Below are 23,267 nucleotides of genomic sequence, written 5' to 3'. Positions count from 1 at the left end.
ATTGGACACGCCTAAAATCAGCTATAATCATAACCATACATCGCCATGCAATCAAAATGTTTTCCTACTTTTTGGATGATAAATCGCTTAATCTTTTCAAAATCTTTCAAATTTCAATAAATTGGGGGTTTTTAACCTTTTAAATGCCAGTTTCAGAGGTAGTAGTCGGTTATATTTACTCAAGCACATGTACTTAGAGGTGCACTATGCAACTTTTTATGTACAAAAAGAAAATCTTAATATTTGCGCGCATTTGACATTTTAATGACTTTGTGGCATTATTGGTGCATCATGGCACCTTTGCTTTCCCTCACAGTGGCCTCTATGACGCTCCACGGTCAATTGTTTTTAAGGGTTCGTACCAGAAACTGTCCAGAAACCCCAAAACAATTTATTCTGGAGCATCATAAAGGCCTCTGTGAAGGAGAGCACCAAAAACGCCACTGAGTCACTGAGGTCAACTAGGTCAAATACACGCACATATATGTAAATAGATAGATAGATAGATAGATAGATAGATAGATAGATAGATAGATAGATAGATAGATAGATAGATAGATAGATAGATAGATAGATAGATAGATAGATAGATAGATAGATAGATAGATAGATAGATTTCACATAAAAAGTTACATAGTGCACCTTTAAGTAAGCTTCTGAAGCAACTGTGCTTTTGCAAGTACTTTTTTCATACAGTACTTTTTACGTTTACCTGAGTAATAGTAAAATGAAGTATCTGTACTCTTACTTGAGAGAAAATAAATAACAACTTGAACTTCATCTTGACGCGTGAAATAGATTTTTCAAAATGATTTATTTTTATTGTTTTGATGGTATTTTCTTTGAAAATATTAACATTTCCACATCATCTACTGTTTTGTTTCTCATATTTTACCACTGAAACATGAATCAAACTTTTACGCTCACATTCAGCACTAGCAGTACTCATGTAAAATTTTCCCCAAGTACTTTTTTACTCTCACTTTTTGGCTTCTCTGCCCACCTCTGGCCAGTTTAATAGTGTGAACGCTTTCAATCACCGCCCAAATTTTGTAGATTTTTTAAGATTTCGAGTAACTGTAACTATTTAGTACTTTCTGACCAACAAAATGTATGTTAGTCAACTTGGTGTGCTTGAAATGATTATCCCACATAGTAAGGCTGCTTCCCCTAAATGCAATAAATGTTCCTCTTCACACGTATGACATTTTTTATTGTTTATTGAAATTTTCTTTCAACCCGTCTGTGTCTCGACAGGACACGTTGCGTGAATGCCGCAGGGAGGACGGCCACTGCCTCACCTACCTGCCCCTGGTCTCCCCCATTTACTTCGTCACCTTCGTGCTCATGGCCCAGTTCGTCCTGGTCAATGTGGTGGTGGCCGTTTTGATGAAGCACCTGGAGGAGAGCAACAAGGTGACGTCTTACAGTCTCTCACTTCTTGCTGTCTTTTCCTAACATGCATAGACTTTTAAATCTGCAAACGTAAAATATCAGTGCAGAGGTTTAAATAAAGAGAATGTTTGGATATGACTTCAGTAAAGTGATGCTAAACTGACTTTTTTCAGCTTTTTCAGCTCTTACCTCAACCTAAAATCTAGTCGAAAAACGTCTGGACTGGAGATTACAGCCTATTGGCCAGTGTAGCGCCTCATTTGAAAGCTAAGACCCTCACAACGGATCATAACTTTTTTGTTGCACTGAGTGATGAGTTGTTCCCTCATCCAAAGGTTTTTTAAAGTTTTTAAATGCTTGCTCTTCACCTGCTGATGTCACAAGGTGGTGCTTCTCTTTTCATTTAAAACCCTGTATAGCAAATTGTCTCCACTACAAAACCAATAGCCAGAGTGCTTGTTTTTTTAGCTTTTTTTTTTAACTGCTTAACCTCTTCAACCCCCATCTCAACTGAGTGCATTTTCTCCAGTCCAGCTTTACCCAAATCTAAAAAGCTTCTTGAAAGAAAGAGTCAAAAATGTGACAAAAAAGCATCAAAATGATCCCCCAAAAAAGTGACGACAACGTAAGAGGAAAAAATCTTAGCTCAGTTTTGTCGGTCTTAGCTTTCAAATGAGGCTTTTTTCAAATTATGCTGGAAGAAGATTTTACATTTGGGTAAAGCCGAACCGGAGAAAATGTGTTTGGTTCATGTGTGGGTTTGTGTTTTGTCCAAATCAAGGCTAAGTGACTCATGCTTTAAAGCTGCATTATGCAACTATTTATGTGAAAAAAGAAGTTGATGTTTGTGTGTATTTGACCTTGCAGTGCAGCTGTTCGAGTGGTCAGCGTGGCACCTTTAGTATAGGTCACAGTGGCGTCTACAACACTCAATCAATTGTTTTGTAGGTTTTCTGGTGAGAGGGTCCGTCGGCGATGAAAACCTTCCAAATTATTGGTCCTGGAGCGTCGTAGAGACCGCTGTGACACAAATTAAAGGCGCCATGCTGAACATTCATACAGCCGCTGGGTCACTACAAAGTCAAATACACACAAATATCAACATTTTCTTCTACATAAAAAGTTGGATAATGAACCTTTAAGTTAAAAGTATGAATATGAAGAAAACACAAGTTGTTATAAAAAAGCCTAATGCAGGTCTTTCTTGTTTGTTTTGCAGGAGGCTAAAGAGGACGCGGAGATAGATGCTGAGATTGAGCTGGAGATGGCGCTAGAGAATCAGCGCAGAGGGAGCACAGGGTCCAACAACAGCTCCATGGGAGGGACCTACATCGGGCCGTGTCCAAACTCTCCTGAAGAGGTGAATCTGGCAGCCTGAGTAAAGGGGCGTCACCGGGTCTGGTCTGACAAATTGTGTACTAAACGTCGTTAGAATTAACTTTCCTTTGAATATAGTTTTGTAATACTACTCGGTATTTCAACTGAACTCCAAGTACCCGCCGTACCCCCGGTTGGGAAATGGGTCCGTATGTCCGTATGTAGCATAATTATAATTTTATTTCAATGAAACAGCAATTTTAATGAAGAAATGTTTATTTGAATTTTAAAGCCACTAACAGGAAGTGACATCGATGGAGGTAAAGCTCCACAGCAGTTTGACTCATTTCAACAGTTTCAAATTGTTTGGCTTCATCTGTGTCACTTCCTGTCAGTGTCCAATAAGGAAGTGAAACTAGAAACATCACAAAAATGGTCAAATTAATAAAAAACTGGGTACAAGCTTTAGAAAAATCTTCAGTCTAATTGCGTTGGCTATGTTTTAGCAAAAGTTGTGTCTACTGTGTCATGTGCACTTTAAGTATAAGTACAAAACTCAAGTCTTCTCCTGGTGAGCTGCGTCTAAGACACATTTTACCATTGAAGCATAAGTAGCTCTCTGATGTTTTTGATGTTGCGTAAAAGGTAACTCCAAAAAAGGTTGGATAGCCCTGCTCTAGACAAAGGGGAGTTTGCTTCTCTACCTGGGTTTACACATTTCATATATCATATGTTATAGAAATTGTGATATTTCTGTCTTGAATAATGCTATTGCTCAATCGTTTCAATATCACAGCTAGAAGGACCCAGGTTCAAATCCCCGGCCGGACTTGGCCTTTCTGTGTGGTGTTTGCATGTTCACCCCGTGTCTGCATAGGTTTCTTCTGGGTTCTCCGGTTTCCCCTACCACAGAAAACATGTACAATAGGCCAGAGTGAATGTAGTGAGTGAGTGGTTGGTGGTGGTCGGAGGGGCCGATGGCAAAAACTGGTTGCCTTGCTTCTATCAGTCTACCCCAGTAGCTCACCACCACCGAGTGTGCCGTGATGAATAATGACGACAGCGCTGTAGCACTTTGAGATGCTTTATATAATACAGGCTTGTAAAGGGCAATACAAGTGAAAGCTATTATTATTTTTATTATTTTTTTAAATATTTTGTCTACCAAAAAGAAAACAAAATCTCAGTCAGATGAAATTTTGTGGATTCTTGTGATACAGATATTGCGTCACCTTATATTGCGATAACGACAATTTGACGACATATTGCGCAGCCCTGTCATAATGTAATATTCCATTGGATTTCTTGTTTTAGTGTATTTAATTGAAGAATATGAGTTTGTTCTTATAGTTTCGAGACTTGTTCAGCCACAAACACATGAGCGAAAGAACGAAGAAAATTGGAATACAGTAAAAAAAAAAAAAAAAAAAATGCAGATATGTTATTGCGTAATTCTATTATTCTAAGGCAATTTTCTGGTTAAATAATGGTCTATGGATCGTTTGTCCATAGCCTCACCCTCAGTGGTGAAATAGTCAGTTCATGACATGGTCTGTGTCGCCCCCTGCAGGAAGAGGAGGTGCATTACAACGACACGGACCCATCCTCCTCAAAGATGTCCGTGTCCAGGATGCACTCTCTGCCCAACGACAGCTACATGTTCAGACCGGTGAGGCCCGCCAGCGCCCCCTACCCTCTGGAGGAGGTGGATCAGAGTCCCCAGCACTCAGGTACACCTCTATCAACATCACTACCAAGCATTAAGAATGAAATAACAAGGAGTTCATTTGTTTAAAGCTGGGTTACCAGATTGAACCTCTTAACCCCCACATGAACCGAGCACATTTCCTCCAGTTTGGCTTTACCCAAATCTTAAAGCCACACCACGTAGAATTTTACCCGATAAATAAAATTGAAATACAAGGATTTATTTTATGACAAATATTTTCATGATTTAAAAAATGCCTCATAAATGCACAAACAAATATTTATGAGGCTCACCCCTCCAAAGATGTGACTGTAAACTTTACTGGGAGTGGGTGCGTCTCCAGCTCGTCTCCATGGAGATGTGACAAAAGGCAGTAGAATTTGAGATTCAAACAGGTTAATTTCTCATCCAAATACACTCTTTTCTTACACACTGCAGGAACAGCATCTTCTGTGTTGAGCTGGACTTTAGGAGCATGTTTTGTTTTGGCGGCAAAAGTGGTCCAAAATGTTACGCAGTGTACCTTTAAAGCAATAAAGTGACTAAAATGTGATGAAAAAGTGACAGAAAAAACAGAAAAAACGTCACAAAAAAGCAATTAAAAAAGACGAGAACTCGACAAAAACACTTCCAATATGAGACAGAAACTCGTTAAAAGAGCAACAAAAAAATCGCAGATGGTCTAAGCTTTCAAACAAGGCCTCACACTGGTCTAAAGACTGTAAGCTGCAATCGAGAAGCTTTACGATTTAGGTAAAGCTGTACTGGAGAAAATGGGCTCGGTTCAGGCGGGGGTTAAGAGGTAAATGACTTACACTGGAGTAAATTTCTTCTGGTCACTACACTAGACTACACTGTAAACACTGGGTGTGTGAGAGCTAGAAACGAGTTGGGGTCTTAGCTGGTGGTTTATTCCCAACTAACTTTTCTCCATTTTACCTCCTTTTTGAAAACAGGAAAAATATGGCACCCCAGCTTTATATGAGCATTAACAATACATTTATTATAAACCTTTTTTTTTGTTTTAGATTTAAGTTTTACTGCGAGACACGGCAGGTGAAAGCATTGATTTTTTTGTTGAGCTTTGTATCTTTGTTTTAATGTCAGAGTAAAACAAAAGACCAAACTCATCCTTTACGATACTTATTTTATGACGCTTTGTCCGCTAGAGCGAGCCACAGGTTTCCCAAAGATAACTACAACAGTGCAGCAGTTGTATTTTTTATTTATTTATACATTTCACATGTTTGGTATCCACGAGGAGCACGAAGGGCGACCGAGAAGAAGAAGAAGACGACCTTTATTTGTATAGGGTCACAAAGCGCTTTACATGAGAAAATTTGAAAAAAATTCAGAATAGAGAAAAGTTGGCTGACATGCACATAATCTAATATGAGAAGAAAATTAATAAATTCATAAACAATGACAACAAATGACAAAACAACCATATACAATTTTAGAAGGACAAATGTAACTGTCACTAAAACAAAAATACCATGCATTATTTCATAAAATGTTAGTTGAGTTCTAGACTACAGGGTTAGCCTCTTTTGTACATACGTAATAAGACCCCAGAAAAACTTGGTACTAAAACATTCTGTACAGACATCCAAAATCAAACTTCCAACACACGCCATCTTTAACTCTCCCATCGTCTGCTGCATCTCCGACGGCGCCCCGTACATTTAGTCGCTCTTAAAGACTCCAAGCCTTCCAATCTTGTAATATTTTAAAGTTTGTTGATTTATTGAGCTTTATACAGCAAAAAACAAGGCAAAATGTTAATGTTTAATGATTATTTCACTTGTAGCTTTTTAAAAACTAAAAAGAATATCCAAAATCCACTCAGAAAATTTCATTGCAACTAATATATCAACAAAATAAAACATTAAAGCAATACTAAGTAACTTGTTTACCTTAATAAATCCGTAAGTGTTAATGGGATGATTGGGTGGGGGGGGGTCTTTCATCTCCCCTGGTGTCTCTGGCCAGAAAACCACAATTGCAACTTGACTGCCACCGGACCGGAGCCACCAATACACACTAATAGAATCACGAAGAAGAAGCTAACATGCTAACGGGCAAAGCTAACTGTGGGCTAGCGCCACTTTGAACAGTATTTACAGCCAAGTTTTAGTGAAAAAAAAATATCTCCATTGTGTAACTGGATGTATATCCCTCACTCCCTTCGCCTTTTCTGTCAGGGTAGTATTTACTCTCACGGACAATTGATAAGTTAAAAAAAAAATCGCAATTTGCTACGACACCTGTAGTGGCGCTTATGGCCTCTAGAGTTTCATTTAAATATTTTTTATTTGAAAACATCGAATGGCAGAAAACTTGCAATACATTTTCCCTCATATTTAAGTCAGTCATCTACAGCAGGAGTTTTAAACTGATATCTCTAAACTGATTTTTATTCCCTATTCACCTGCAGTGTCTCGCCTTAAATATGAACACGCTGTACAGATCATTTTGTTTCCGTTGTGTTTACCTATCCGGGGGTGTAACGACGTGAGCACTGACCCTCCTGTTTTATAATCTGCAGTCAGACTCTAGAGACAGGACTCTGTCCCAAGGTACTACAGCAGCGGATGAGAGGATAAAAAAAAACTTGTGAACCTGCAGCTGGCATTCACGCAACTCATCCGCTCTGCTGCCCCCCCAAACGACTCCTGCGGCACGGGCCCGGACAAACTGCAAAGCCACAGCCCTCAATCACCCAACGCAAAAGCTCAACAGTTTCCGTTCATACGCACTGTAATTGTAGTTTGGTCTTTCTGTGGGTTTGCAGCTTGGTCCGAAAGTGATATGAGTTTGGAGATTGAACCTGTTAGCTGCTTTCTGGCATGGTAGATTACTTTGGCATATACGGTGACTTAGCGTGAATACTTTGGAAGTCCTGGTTACAACTCCAAAAGGACACAGAAAAGAAAATGTTCTTTATGGAGTGCATTTGACGTTAACCAGGATTTCACTGATTTGACTGGTGGTATTCACTCCTCTGACTGTTGTGGAAAGGCTCCGGTTTAAATCGTTCAGGAAGAGGACGGACTTTTATTGGGATAATTGAAGCTGACTGGATCATAATTAAGAACTCGAGAATGTAGCTAAACAACAAAGCACTTGCCCAATTATGTATTTAGGTGGTCAGTAGCAGCAAACTTCATGTTTTATTCTGTTCTCCCAGGGGTGTGACAATATATTGATTTCACGATGTATCGCGATATTTTGCGGGACGATACGATACTTTTTATTCCGATATCAATACTTTTGATAACGCCATGAATATTAATGAGGAACGTCACGCATATTAATGAGGTAGCAGTGCTCCTCTTCTTTCAGTCAATAGAGTGATCAAGTCAGTCAGACCAGCAGAGGGCAGCACTTAGGGCTGAAATAACTAATCGATTAATCGATGACTAATCGATTATTGAAATAGTCGACAACTATTTTAGTAATCGATTAATCGTTTTCTGTTTCAAAGACTCAAATAGAGCAAAAATTACATGAAAATGTAGTATTTTTGATAAAAACCTACTTTGTTTTTATAGCAAGTGTATGTAGTACACTTTGTACATTGTAAATTTCATGAATATCTGTTTGTGTCTCATCCAATCAGAAGCAGAATTAGCACCAAGAGCCTCCAACACACATTTACTTTACGTTTACTCCATCAACACATCCTCAAGCGGATCCACTTTAGCTTTATGTGATAAAAAAATTGAAAAAATAAAATTTTCCTACACCATTCATAGCCAAGCGACTAATCGATTAATCGTAAAAATTGTCGATAGATTAATCGATTACAAAATAATCGTTAGTTGCAGCCCTAGCAGCACTACAATTTTAAGCACTTGGACCTCACACTGTCACACAAATATATTCCTCTTAATTGAAGTACAAAGCAAATGAAAACAAATGTAAACGATGAATAATGTGTAGTATGTTAAAAAAAAAAGTTTGAAAATCGCATGTTTCTTAAAAAATCTAGGTTATTTTTGTTCAATATATCGATTATCGCAGTACTGGTTATCATTATTGTGAGCCAAGTATAGTGTATCGTATCGAGTTGTCGCTGTGTTGTAAATCATTTTAAAAGTGCTTGTTGTTGTTGAATTTAAAAGAAACGCCCACTCACAAGAGCACTGCCGCGCGATTTGTCTGATCCTCCAATAGATTTGATCCTGAACGTATCAGCTCGAGCCTTTCGAGATGGATTTTTGTGAGATGAAAAAATTCTGGTCTTGCGACAATCCAGCAAGGTTAGCTTCAAGAGCCCAGACATCACTTTATCTTCCCAAAGTGTCAAGATAAAGTGTTGTGGAACAGAAAACATGGCCATGAGTACGTCCTGTATAGTTTAGTGAACAGTCAGATAAGCATGTACTGTCTGCTCAGCATGCGTCTGCTTTTACCCCTCTCCTCTGTCCTAACTATCCTGGTTCTGTGATTGTTTCATGTGATTTTCTTCAAGGGTTTTCCTGGTGATGAAATGTACATGCTGTATATGATAGTAAGTGTGTCTAATGTGTTGTTAGGCTCGGTGACGTCGGTGCACTCCCAGCCATGTGAGAGGCGTGCTCTGCTCCAGGTCCCAGACATGTCTCCGGTCCATCAACCCAGTCCATCTCTGGTCCCGCCTCGCATTGCCCCACCCACCCCCTGCTCCTCTCCCAGGGCGCTGCGCAGACAGGTGAGGACACGTCGACAAAGCCACATTGTTGAATGGAGCTCATCTGGTTTTATTGTTTGTCTCACAGGCTGCAGTCAAAGTGGAGTCAGTGGAGTCCCACAGCTGTGAGCATCAGGACAGACCGAACCCTCTGAGTGTGCCTCCTCTTTCCCCTCTGAGCTGTCCCTCTCCCTTGCCTCCTCCTCCACCGTCCACCCCCTCCGCTCTGGGCCTGCCCCCTCCCTCACCTGCCACTCTGTCTCTCCCAGGGTCCTCTGCTGCCTCCTCTCCTGTCTCGGTTCTGCTGTCCTCGCCTTCCTCCCTCCCCCCTCCTCCATGCTCCCCTGTCCTGCTCCTTCCTCCTCCCCCTTCACCCCGCCTGCCTCTGCGACCGCCCAGCCTCCGCCGCCCCAGGCCCACGGTGGAGCCGCGAGACCCTGCGGACGAGGAGGTGTGCCACATCACCAGTACGGCCTGCCACTCGTGGTCAGAGCAGGCAGGGCAGGGGGACAGAGGCAGGACATGCCGGAGCCACTCACTGTCTCCTTATGCCCCGCCATTCTGCCACGACTCTGACCCAGCCCCCAACGCTCCTGCCACGATCCAGGCCTCCTCGTCACGGAGCGCGCTCAGTCTGCTCTCTGACGGCAGCACCGAGCAAGGCTTTGGCGTCGACACCCAGTGCTTCCCTGTTAAAACAGCCTCCCTGTCCGCCGGTTTTCCTGACGACCAGCGGCGTCACTCCATCGAGGTGTGCCTCCCTCAGCTCACCTTCACCAGTGATGAAGCTCCGGAGCCCAAGCCGCGGCCGTTGAAGGTCCCTGTCAGGGTGCAGTCAGTGGGAGGGGGGCACAGGAAGAAGAAGATGAGCCCTCCCTGTATCTCCATCCACCCTCCCTCAGAGAGAGAGCCCTCCATGAGCTCCCCTCCCAAACTGGCCGAGTACAGCATGCTGCGGCGCAGAACGCCTTCATATGACCTGAGCCCACACACGCAGTCACCGGACGCCTCTACAGAAAATCAACCTTCTCTAACCCCGGTACACGCCCCACGCACTCTGACGCCCTCTGCTGGATCCACACCAACACACCGTCCAACCCTCACCCCTCCTCATGGGAGCACACCCACTCACATCCCTATCAGCCCAAACATTTTTATCCAGCCGCGAGCACCCCTGGGCCCCCTGCCCTGCGCCCAGAGCCCCTCGCCCCGGCACTCCCCTCACCGCCCTCACTCCCCTCACCCAGGGGACTTCAGCGCTCTCCCTCAGTTCACCCTGGAGCAGCCGCAGACGCGCTACATGAGCGGTCTGCAGCCAGGATTGTCAGACAGCGAGACCCCCACCTGCTCCTCCCCCTTTGACAACAGACTAGGCAGCAGCCCTGGCTTCAGTGCAAAGAACCGCAGGACTGCCCAGTGAGCAGCGAGCGTTGCCTTCAGGAAGTGCAGACACCTCTGACTTTAGCGGAGCGGCCTGCGACCGCAGAAAACGTCACTTGGTGTTGTTTTGACAAAGTGACATTCTGCTGATCTTTCATAAGGAGAGGGGCGTCACTAAAGCAGGCGTTCAGAACAAAAGCGTGGATGCCGTCCTGGTGACAGCATTCACTGTGTGTGGTGCAGTTTGGCAAATCAAGTGTTTGCACCAGAACTTAAGCCGCCTAACTCCGTAGCCAAAGTTTTCATTTGTATTGTTTTTTTTTTTTATCTTGACACACTGTCTCTACCCACGCGAGCCAATCAGGAAGCAGCGTCTGGCTGATAAGGAATGACCTTTTTGGGCACAGGTTTTGTGAATCGCGCGCGTGGGGGAAAGTGGGATATGCAAATTCAGGTGTCCTACGGCCTCTGCTGCCCTCCTCTGCTCCGGATCACATTGATCTGAGCAGGAGTGTGTTTGGACGTGAGTGAGTGAAGAGAGGGGAGCAGGACAGCTGTAGGTGATGTTTCTCTGTGTAAATAAGAAGAAAATACTGTATTTGGTGAGATTAAAATAGCTCTATCCATATGCACATATTTTTATAGAAATCTACAATGTTTTTGCACACAGATTTGGATTTCAAGTTGCTTGTTTATCCTCTGTTGTCCTTACGTGAATGTACGTTTCTTTTCACAAACGCCAGAGAAGAGAGTTCTCTCAGACACAGGAGAGTTGAGGTTTAAGAGTAGGCTTTTATTTTTCTATATTTAAAATCAGATGCAGGGGTGCGGTGTGTTTCTGTAGTTGTAGTGTCCTATTTCCATGTACCTGGTGTCTTGATCAGATGGGAGACGCAGGCTCAGTGATGCCAACCTTTCGAAATATGCCCATAACATTTTAAGAATCAGACAATGATAGAATAGTCCAAATATAGTCCAAGATAGTTAATATTTCCATTTTGACTGAATTGGGTTTAAGCCACTTACTTATATACTGTTGTCGTTGTTCATATCACTGAGCCTCTCTCAAGAGCTGCTTTCAGTCGAATCCTCTTTGACATCACTTAAGTGTTTTTTGTACATCTTGAAGACAACCAAACTATTGAACATGTGTAGCCAGAGTGCAATAATAATACTAAACTTGTGGATATAGCTCCATGGATGCTACGTTTAGCAAGCGGGCGCGCCGTGTGTTCGCGCAGGCTGTAGACTACTGTGTATAATATAGACCCATTACTGAAGGCGGTGCTGATGCGACTCTACTGTAGGTACTGGCTGCAGCGGCATGAGTGTGGCTAGGACAGACTTTCATAGGGGTTACATGCATCTCTGCTCACCAAAGCCACTCATCTTTGTTTCCTTCAGCGTGCATGAAAGCTGCAGTTTGCCATATATCCATTATCCAAACAGTGGGTTCAGAAAGTTGTCAGACTCTTTCTATTTCTCTTTTGATATGTACCAGTCTGATATTTATATCATATGCTTTTTTAAAATTCTATTGGAAACATTCTATGGAAATATCCTCACAGTAATACTATCAATTAAAACATTTGTTGGAAAACTTGAAAAACGATCATAGCTGGCCCATTCCTTTACAATCAAACATTATCAGAGGTCAACATAGAACTTGAAACTTGAAAAGTTCATAGCGACATCAGTATTCAGGCCTGAACAACATTCCGCTGTTTCCAATCGTAGCTGACCCATTCCTTTAGAATAAAATATTAGCTAGCATCAGACTTTAACATAACAACATAGAAATAAATAGAGGGGCATGAATCCTTCCTGAACCTGTTGTACAGAATGAATGAGAAGAACAAGCCATACCTTTACAGCACAGCACAACTTGTCCAATCTTGGTGCACGATGTGGATGCACTCGCAGCTCCTGAACTCCCTGGTACAGAGTCTCTTTCCAAAGGCAGCTGCTGGGACGGCGTCTTTACCCCCCGATCGTGCACAGGTCCTCAGTACACTGAGCAAAACCAAAGTGCTTTGACGATACCACACTAATGACCACTTTACCTGTAGTGCAGGGACGTGTGCAAGGAACACCTACATCCCGATATTTATCCAAGCATATATATTTATATTTATAAACATAGATATAAAGTATTTAATTTAATTTATGCTGTAGAAACCAAGTGCAGTCCAACTAAAAAAGAGGTGTGAGATTTAAGAATAGCAGAGGTGGGTAGACAATATTAACTGAAGCAGTCGAGCAGTTACTTAGGTTTTCACGGGGCATTAAAAGTCATTAAATGACTTGTGCCAAAACTATGGCCTTAAATGTCATTGGAAAGCATTACATTTTAATGTAGGCACAAAATCCAAATTTCTTTGAAAATAATGTCATGTTTTTTCCCCCACACATTAAACAAATATATCAAATGACATGTTTTGCTCATATGCTTAACTCATTGACTCCCAATGATGTCTATATATGGCAATTGAAATCCGACATTGACTGCCAATGGGAACAGCTGCAGCAAAGCCTTGAGCATGTCTGGTGTTAAAATCTTAGTTGTGCAGCAAACTTTTTTTTTTTAGATGAAAAGAGGGAGACCTACATTTTCTGTGGGTCTTGAAAAAACAGTCAAAATCCTGAAAAACCTCTGGCAGTGGGGAGCTCTCTGGTTTGAAAATGACTGGCAGTCAAAGAGTTAAGAAATTCTGTCAACTTTTCAAATGTTTTGACTCCTTCAATATCCAAAGTTCCCCCTGTTGAATGGATAAGTCCATCCTAATTTATAGAAAAGATAGTTTGTGGACACTAAAATGGCATTAAAAGATCTTATTTGACCCGATGGTACCAGCAAAAACCAAGGAGATGTCAAAAGGAGTGCCCTAAATACAGCAATTACTTTAAATTAGTAATTAAGCATTTGGTTAAATGACTATTTGAATCATTATTAACTAAGTTTTAAGCCATGATGAAATCTGATGAATTTGAATCTGTCTCATGAGCTACTCCCAGCGGGAAGAGGACTCAAGTAGGAGAATGGGTATGAGTATGGAGTGATAGAGCTACAATGAGAAGTACAATTTTAAAAAGTAACTTGAGTAAGTGTAACTGATCACTACCCACCTCTGGAACTAGACACGCGCGTATTTTGGTACTTTCTTCACCCTCATGAGCTTCCTCTCCGAGCGGTGTGCATTTGGACGACAGAATGGGGCGAACTCACCAAACTCCGGTCGGTGACTCGTGTACAGTCACAAAGGGCTGGTGGTGAAAAGCGAAATACTCCACGATAAAAGCTCAACTCTTCCACATATAGAAGCACACCTGACACTAGGTTTAGCCAACACTCACCTATACCGCTTCTTTCTGCGCAACGTTGTATAAACTTTGAGCATTTCTATGGACCGGAGAAGCGCATTATGTCATACGTGCATTAGGTTACCCCCGATCTGCTCCATATTATCGCCATTTTACATCAAAGTTTGGTCGAGTGACTGCGTAAAAAAAAGTTCTTACCGACCTTTGGATATCCTGTTTTTTGAGGGAAGCGTTTTGACTATTGCATGTTGTATTAAAAAAAAAAAAAAAAACTCTTTTGGGAAAGATCTGGATGTTTTAGATATTTTGATATTTGCATTTTTCGGATTTGTAGACCAACTACCTAATTGCACTGGGCGCCGAATAATTTGTATCTGATCAAATACTGTCCCACTTGTTTAATGTCCTTTGCAATACTGGTTGGTTCTTCACTGTACGAGTTTTTTAGCAAAAAACGGGAACTTCGCCAGTTCTGTTTTCTTGGGAACTGGCACTATTGCCAACTGGCACTATAACTCTTTTTTTCTCTCTCTCTTTCAGCTCCCAATTGCTCTAAACTTGTTAATGGTGATGCTAATTAACTGCTGTATATTTGAAGTAGGAGTAGCCTAAGCCCTTTTTTGTAACACTACATAATAAAGGTCCGATACTATGCTTTATTCATGCTTTTTGAACTACTTTGGACACCTTAGCCTTGGCATTTCTTGTAGTATATAACATTGTGTTTAGAAAATACCTCCAGGACTAAGTGGTCGTGAAATGTAGTTGTAAAATATGCTAACAGAAGACAGACGAGCTGAACACGATGCCCGCTAATGCTAACATTGCTAAACGTTTGTGTGTACCTTTATTTAAAACGGCGCTGTCAACGGGAATTCAACATTCATGGTGGACGAAAGAGTTGGGGCATTTCTGCCGACCAGAAGATTTGTACAAAAACAAGCTGAAAAGAATGACCGCTAATGCTAGCGTTGCAAAATTCTGGAGGCTATGTCCCTTAATTTAAAAGGCCGCTGTCTGTGGGAATTGAACATGTATGGCTGTCAAAAGATTTGGAGCATTTCTACAAACCAAAGGAATTTTTCAAAAACAAGCTAGCATTTTTTTTCAAAAACAAGCTGAAAACAAAGACCACTAATGCTAACATTGCTAAATTCGATGTCCCTTTATTTAAAAGGGCGCTGTCCTTGGGAATGGAACATTTATGGCGGTCAAAAGAATTGGAGCATTTCTATAAACCAGGAAAAAAAAAATCCAAAACAAGCTAGCATTTTTTTTCAAAAACAAACCCAAAAGAATGACTGCTAATGCTAACGTTGCTAAATTATGTATGTCCCTTTATTTAAATGGGCGCTGTCCTTGGGAATTGAACATTTATGGTGGTCAAAAGATTGGGCTAGAAGAAATATTCAAAAACAAACTATAACAAAACTGCTAATGCTAATGCTGAAAAATGTTGTATTTACCTTTATTTAAAATGGCGCTGTAAACAGAATTTGGTGGGTGAAAGATTAGGATTACAGAAACATGTGCGAATTAAACAAACCACCGCTCACTTGCTACAATATGTTTTTGACGAAGACCTGATACCAAAATCTCACATAAAAGTCGAATTTGCATATTATTGGACCTTTACCATGATAGAAGCATAGTGGCTCCCGACCACAGACTCTTCTGACTGTGACTTGACAGATTAGCCGCCTTGATGTTTTTATTGAGACATAATTACTCTATCTGATTTTTGACGAAAATGGCCCCGGACCCCCGACCCCCCCGAGCCTTACACGCATGGGAGGACTGTGTCTGCAATAAGGGGGCCTTCGAGGAACATCAGACGGGGGGGAAAGTGTGGGGGTCCCGCATACTACAAACTTGGGACTTCCGCAGTTCGTATTGTTGCTAACTATTGTGTGATGACCAACTGTTGTCCTGAAGGATGTTTCTCCCTGTCAAATAAAAAGATATCTCTTTTTTTTTATTTATGACAAATGTTCGTCGTTTTCATTTGTTCACAACACAAAGTACATGCACTGCAGCTAGCTGCAGTTGAAAAATGTATTTGCTCTATAATGTTCGGCACTTAGACACCCATAGAGAAATTAAAGGAACTGTAACAAGTGGTAGTACATATACGTAATTCACCTTACAGTATGTTTAATTTTATTTGGAATTTGATGCAGTTTGTCTTCAAAGTTATGACTTGAATAACTTTGTAACTTTGAGTAGTTCCACCAACTACTTTTTACTTTCATTTTCATTTATTCATTTATTTGAATGGGGCAATGCATATTAATGAACAGACAACCAGTGCCGTAAATATGCTGGAGCTCAGAGCTCATTTCCATCCACTTCAGTCCCATAAGAGAACAAACATACCACCAACACAGAACATACATGAGTGCGACAAAGTGTATGACACAGCACACGCAACAACAGTACAGTACAGCATGCTAAACAAAACTCACTTGCTAAATGCTAAATTTCTAAGATTAAGGCGCCTTATCACACATACCAAATGTCCCTATGAACTGTAAATCGCTGACCAAGAAGCCATTCTTTAAGCATAAAAAGATAAGAGTGCTTGAACCTGGTTCAAGCACTCTTATTTTCGGGACAGACACATTAAAAAGCGAGACTGTCCTCCAATAGAAAACGACACAAGAGGTCGTTTGTCTACTCCCTGAATTACGACCATATAAGACGTTCGCTAAAACAGCGCCCCCAAGCTCCCATTGAGGGTATGTACATTACATTTAACCCAATTCAGAAACGACTTTATTTTACGTAGTGTATCTGAACAACTTTGATTCCAAAAGTCAAACGCAAAGAAATGAATCACAAACTTGCAAAATTAGCCCCAATTGCAATATATGTTCGGGCAAATAACATCCCAGGTCTTCAGCCCTGCCACACCTGTGGAGGAACTGAACGTCCAGCGGTGCCAAAGGCTCTCCAAGCGCGCTCTGCGCTATTACGCATCACACCCCCCCAACCGCAGCAGCAGCCACAATTTTCCGCTCTCATTATTATATATTATATACATGGGTAAACTGGGTTATCGCCATTTTACTCACAACAACAGCGATACCAAAGCATTACTTACCAATGATGTCTTCGTGAGTCTTTCTTCTCCTCCATTTGCGTCACTGCCAACTCCATATCTCTCCTGTCCGCTTCCATCGCTGTCCTCAAACGTCCTCGTGTCTCAGACGTACGTCCGGTTGTCCGGTGACCGCGGCGAGCCTCGGATCCGCGCCGGGTTCCAGTGCGTATAATGCGGGTAAACTCCTCTGTCATCCCGGCAAAGTCGGGCCTCGGCTCCGCTGCTGTTCTGCACAAAGTCCTGCGTCTCTTTCAGAGTTCCTCTGGAGAACGTGCTGCCAAATGTCCTGATGAAACTGATGTGGTTCATTTCTCCGCAGTTTCGTCATTTAAGGATAAAAAATATAAAACATCACAGCTGTGTTTAGCTCGCGGGTTTTTGAACATTTATTTTGAATAGAAAAATAATAAAATGTGCAACATTGTCCATATAAATCACAGGCATCAGAGGAAATGCTTCACAGCAGTTTTCTTTCAGTTTATTTATGATACGATGATGATAAGACAAACTACTGGATATGACGTAGCAGACCCTTCAGCCAATCAGAGCGCAGGCTCACCTGCCCAAACGCCCTCGAGCTGATTCACGTGTTTTCATTGGAGGGAGCGAGTGTCTGTCAAATCTAGTTCAAAAACCCGCGAGCTAAACACAGCTGTAATGTTTTATATTTTTATCCTTAAATGACGAAACTGCGGAGAAATGAACCACATCAGTTTGATCAGGACATATGGCAGCACGTTCTCCAGAGGAACTCTGAAAGAGACGCAGGTGTCATGAGGAGTTTACCCGCATCATACGCACTGGAACCCGGCGCGGATCCGAGGCTCACCGCGGTCACCGGACAACCGGACGTACGGGAGACACGGAGTCTGAGACGCAAGGACGTTTGAGGACAGAGATGGAAGCGGACAGGAGAGATATGGAGTTGGTAGTGACGCACATGGAGGAGAAAACACGAAGACATCAATGGTAAGTAACCCTTTGGTATCGCTGTTGTTGTGAGTAAAATGGCGATAACCCAGCTCACCCATATACGATAATATGATATAATATAATATAATATAATATAATATAATATAACATTTGATATGCAGAGATTGTGAGAGCCTACAAAGAAATGTCCAACCCGTCACACTGTTCAGCTGTAGGCCAGTGGTTCCCAACCCATTCCAAAAACTATGGCCACTACAAATGAGTAAAAGAATGAAGGCTCCAAAAAAGTTCAAACAAACTGCAATTGGAGTGTTTGATGCACCCGTACTCCTGTCTTATAAAGTACGACAATATTGTCGCTAAACTTGGGGAACAGGATTCAAGAGACAGTGGAATAATTATGGATAAATATTAGGGGTTCAGCTGTAACGGTTTGGGTGACGGTGCAGGACCCGTGGTTTGGTGCATCACGGTAGTTTACAATCAAACAAATAATGAGTAGGTTTTGAACTGAAATAGCCTAATGATCGTTGTTAGACAGTATTTATAACCGTACAATAAAATTGGCAATGCGTTCAAAGCTGCTTTAGAATAAAATGTACCTCTGGGCTCACAATACGTGAAAGCAAAATAGAAAACAAAAGGTACAGCAGCAAAGTAAAGAAAAAAAGGAAAAAAAACAACGCAGTGCAGGCTATGCGCTCGTTAAGTGGTTTCATTTTCGCTTTGACTCACACGGAGGAGAAATCAGTCGGAGCAGCGCGTTTGATTAGAGGCTCGTGTCTGAGCAGGTTTTGGGCACGCACGCACACGCACACACATACACACACGCACACACGCGCGCACAGACGCGCACACACACATCGCCCTGGTTGGATGCGCGCACACGCACGGCAGTCTGATCGCGTGCACTCGCGTTTGTGTGACAGCGGGTTGTCCTCGGACAGCAGCACCGCGGTCCATATGGACCCGTGGCCAATGCCCGCGGCCGGTGAGACCGTCACGTGGGGGCCGGCAGCGGATGTCCACGCACACACTCAGTACTGTCGCCAGGCTTCCTGGTGTTCCCAAACGGTCTCCCATCCCAGTCCTAACCAGGCCCTTCCCTGCTTAGCTTCGGAGGAACGGTCTCCCATCCCAGGTCTAACCAGGCACTTCCCTGCTTAGCTTCAAAGTCGGTATGGGAAATAAACATGGCGGCGCCCAGGCGGCGGCCATTGAGATAGCGTTTTCTATAATAGATATAATATAATATAATATAATATAATATAATATAATATAATATAATATAATATAATATAATATAATATAATATAATATAATATAATATAATATAATATAATATAATATAATATAATATAACATGAGAGCGGTAAATTGTGGCTGGTGCTGCGGTTGGGGAGGTGTGATGCGTAATAGCGCAGAGCGCGCTTGGAGAGCCTTTGGCACCGCTGGACGTTCAGCTCCTCCACAGGTGTGGCGGGGGTGAAGACCTGGGATGTTATTTGCCCCAACATATATTTCAATTGGGGCTAATTTTGCAAGTTTGTGATTCATTTCTTTGTGTTTGACTTTTGGAATCAAAGTTGTTCACATACACTACGTAAAATAAAGTTGTTTCTGAATTGGGTTGAATGTACTGTACATACCCTCAATGGGAGCTTGGGGGCGCTGTTTTAGCGAACGTCTTATATGGTCGTAATTCAGGGAGAAGACAAACGACCTCTTGTGTCGTATGGATTTGGAGGACTTGTAAGAAGCACTGATGGGTGTCGGCTTGTGCCTTCAGGGTGTGTGATGAGACAAAGAATACACCAGTTTGTTGTGTCTGTCTGCAGTTGTGCAGACAGGAGAGACATGCGGTCATAGTTCTTTTGGACACAAGAGGGAGACATTTTCACTTCAGAGCTTAGTGGCAACAAGACAAGACATACCCTCGAGTGATTCATGCGTAACCACTGTTTATTGACAGGTGCACATTTAATGATAAAAAATATATATATAAAAAAAGAAATAAGATTCTGCACAAGCCAATCTTTATAAAAGTAACAAAATACATGTTGTCGTCACCACAGCTCAGTCACATGTCAGTGTGTTAAACAGCCGCCTCAGTAAATGGTTTAAATGAAGGCAGTTTGGGTATTTTTTTTAGTAGAAACTTAAGCCACATGGATCATTTGCTACTGTAGCTTTATTTAGTTTATTTGTTCATTTGAGCAGTTAAAATTCTGCTCAAAAGGAGTGGGCCGAAGCAAAAGCTTATAAACGGCCACCCCGAAATCATTACAATAAAAGTGTATATCACAACAGTAGTCCAAAAGAACATATTACAAAGTACGAGAGCCTTGGAACACAGCATGCGCACACGTGAACACAACGTACCCGTTTGTGATTTAACACATTATGATACAATGATACATTTAGCAACATCATAATTGGATTTGCCTCCTTAGCAAGGAACCTGTTACATTTCAAAGCGGACCACCCTTACAAAGCACTTAAGGGAATGTTCATGTAATTAACAGAATTTAGCAGAAGAGAAACAGCTGTTGAAACAAAACACTAAAGGGAAATGTATGGATCATTTCGATTTATTTGTCTCCTTAAATGTCTTTGTTTGGACACTATGTTGTTGTTGTTGTTGTTGTTGTTGTTGTTGTTGTTGTTGTTGTTGTTGTTGTTGTTGTTGTTGTTGTTGTTGCCCTCCTCCCTTGCCCTGCACCTTTCCACTCAGGCCTCAGTGAGGGCACCTTCCGAGGTTCACTCAACAGAGAAATTCGAGCTGTGACTTTGGGACGCACTCTCCCTCGCCCTCACAAACTGCATAGCCCACTAATGTTGCAAAAATCACAAGTTCGACTCATCATACTTTTAAATGAAAAAAAAAAAAAGTTCAGATTACAATATGTCGTATTTACATCATATATTTTTGCTTCTTCAAACTCTCAAGTGAGAACATTTTCGCTCTCAATAAAACGACTTGACTTGGGGTTAGGAGGCTTGTTTGTGTCCTTAGTCTGGTTTCTCCCCTTGCTTATTTAACGTTGACGTATCCCATCTTCCGTATAAGTTGCCCTCGTGTCTCATTTGGGGGGAGTTCTTTTATGGTAGATGCAACATGAGTTTAACTTCTACTCAAAACTTTCCCGTTGTTACTTCAGTACATTTTCAGATCACTTCTTACTTCGCTTTCAAGTTGTGTGAAAGTTCTTCGATTCAATGGACCATTTCCTCCAACGACTTCAAAGTGGGACATGAAGCGACTGAACTCGATGGGGATGCACTCGCGTGTCATTGTCCATCCCTCATAAGAAGATGATCAACGTTTTAACTTCCATGAATTCTGTCTCAAACCAAATCATTTTGGTTTGTCTCATAAATATTCAATAACATCAGGAACTATAGTTGTAGCCTATGTTCATGTTCACTGTACATTGTATTATGTTTTAGGAATTGCATTTTCAGGCTGTTTTTAAACCAATATTTCAATACAAAGAATCTAAATGTTTTTTTTTTTCCTTCACTCCTGACGTAGTTTAATCCTGTTTGTAACGTTTGTGGTTTAGTTTGGACCTACTGTTTAAATATTTGGAAAACTGCATATTTTGTATGTAACTTGGTGTGAAAAGTCAAACCACTGATCCATTTAACAATACCGTGTATATGAAGGGACAAAAACACCAGAGTACATTCCGCTGGGCTGCCACTAGATGGTGCTGTGCGCTTTGTTTTGCACTCGTGTTTTCCCTGTAAAAGCTGCTGAGTCTGTGTGCAGGACTGTTTGCCATTTGCAGCTGCGGCATCGATAACAAGTAAAGGTCAAGGGGGTGTGGGGTTAAAGACAAAAGCTCAATGTCATTAAAATAACAAGGTCTCAGCAGCTTCGTGCTGTTGTTAAAGATACAGAACAACATAGACTATGGCAACAGGCCATAACCGTAACTTTTGTTGTTTTGTTTTTTAAAAGCTAAACATTTTACAACTTACAAAAGATACCAACCCAGTCTTTATTTTTAAATAACATTACATGTTCAGTAAAACCATACATCAATTTCGTTTTCTTCTTCTTATCTCAAATAATTGATTTGGATTGTTCTGATTGGTTTAAACAGGTGGCAGCAAGTTTAATATAATACTAGATTTTTGATGGGGTGAGAGAAAAAAAATCTATGTAAATTTAATTTACTACGATTTACAAACAGTTAAACAAATAGAGCAATGAGGGGAAATTGCAATTATAAAAATCAAATTGGATACAAGTAAGTTGATTTAATGGTAGTTTGAATCATATCAATCTAACTTTATTTATAAAGCGCTTTTCATACCGAAAGGTATCACAAAGTGCTTTACAGATTACATCATTTAAAACAATACGCCTGGCACAACCTCACATATATATTATATATTAGGACTAAATAAATAGATTTAAAAGCTAAGCTAAAAAGGTGGGTCTTGAACCTGCTCTTAAAAACATGAACGTTCTCTGCAGCCCTGAGCTCCTCCTCAGGTGCTTCCAGAGGCGAGGGCCGTAATATTGGAAAGACGCCTCACCATGAGTCTTTTAAAAGCAGTTCTTAAAGATAAGAAGGACCAAGACCATTAAGACATTTAAAAAACATTAAAATAACTTTTAAATCGATCCTGAAACACACGGGGAGCCAATGCAGCGATTCTAAAACCGGTGTAATGTGGTCCCGCCTGCCATTGTTTGTCAACCTGACCCGCATGTCCTTGGAGGACGGGGAACCAAAACATTGAATTTTGGGAAGCCCAGGGCTGTTGGTCACACGGGTTGGTTGTCACATTACTTTTCTTCGTCAGGACACGAGCTGCTGAATTTTGTAAAAGTTGTAAACCTGTGATACTCTTTTTGGGAAGACCAGAGAGCAGGGCATTACAGTAGTCGATACGACTGGTGATAAAAGCATGCATTAGCGTCTCCGTGTTGGCCCGAGAGAGAATGGGGCGGATTCTGGCTATGTTCTTTAGATGGTAAAAACCTATCTTTGTGATATTCTTAATGTGTGGAATAAAAGTCAGCTCAGAGTCAAAAATCACACCCAGGTTCTTCACCTGTGAGGAAGGATTAAAAGACAGTGACTGTAGTTTGGGTAAAAGTTTCTCTCTCAGGGCCGATGATTAACATTTCAGTTTTGTCCTGGTTAAGCTGGAGAAAGTTTTCTGCCATCCAGGATTTGATCTAAAATGCAGTTTAAAAATTGCATCTATTGGCCTGGTGTCATCGGGAGACATGGAGATGTATAACTGTGTATCATCAGCAAAAGTTGACTCCATGTCTCCTGATGACATCACCAAGAGGGAGCATATACAGGTTAAAAAGCACTGGGCCTAAAATTGAACCCTGGGGCACACCACATGTGATTTCATGGACCTTAAAGGAGAAGGTATCCACACTCACCATGAATGTCCTGTCT

General features: G+C 41.5%; 1 protein-coding gene across 3 annotated transcripts in view; it reads left to right on the top strand.

Annotated features, from left to right (window-relative positions):
* cacna1ha (calcium channel, voltage-dependent, T type, alpha 1H subunit a) overlaps positions 1 to 12,078 on the top strand; it is a 182,240-nt gene extending 170,162 nt beyond the window's left edge. For 2 of the 3 annotated variants that reach the window (XM_079564002.1, XM_079564001.1), the window contains exons 34-38: positions 1,258 to 1,416; positions 2,615 to 2,755; positions 4,283 to 4,442; positions 8,962 to 9,116; positions 9,184 to 12,078. In XM_079564002.1, coding sequence (XP_079420128.1) covers positions 1,258 to 1,416; positions 2,615 to 2,755; positions 4,283 to 4,442; positions 8,962 to 9,116; positions 9,184 to 10,515 — 1,947 coding nt within the window. In that variant the 3' untranslated portion in view covers positions 10,516 to 12,078. Of the gene's footprint in view, positions 1 to 1,257; positions 1,417 to 2,614; positions 2,756 to 4,282; positions 4,443 to 6,968; positions 7,314 to 8,961; positions 9,117 to 9,183 lie in introns of those variants that run through there. The other variant, XM_079564003.1, reaches the window with a different exon arrangement.
* Positions 12,079 to 23,267: the final 11,189 nt, after the last annotated feature.

The sequence above is a fragment of the Gobius niger genome, assembly GCF_951799975.1.
Source record: "Gobius niger genome assembly, chromosome: 10".
NCBI classification, from domain to species: Eukaryota; Metazoa; Chordata; class Actinopteri; order Gobiiformes; family Gobiidae; genus Gobius; species Gobius niger.
The sequence above is the reverse complement of the archived record's forward strand: the minus strand, read 5'-3'. Positions and strand labels throughout refer to the sequence as shown.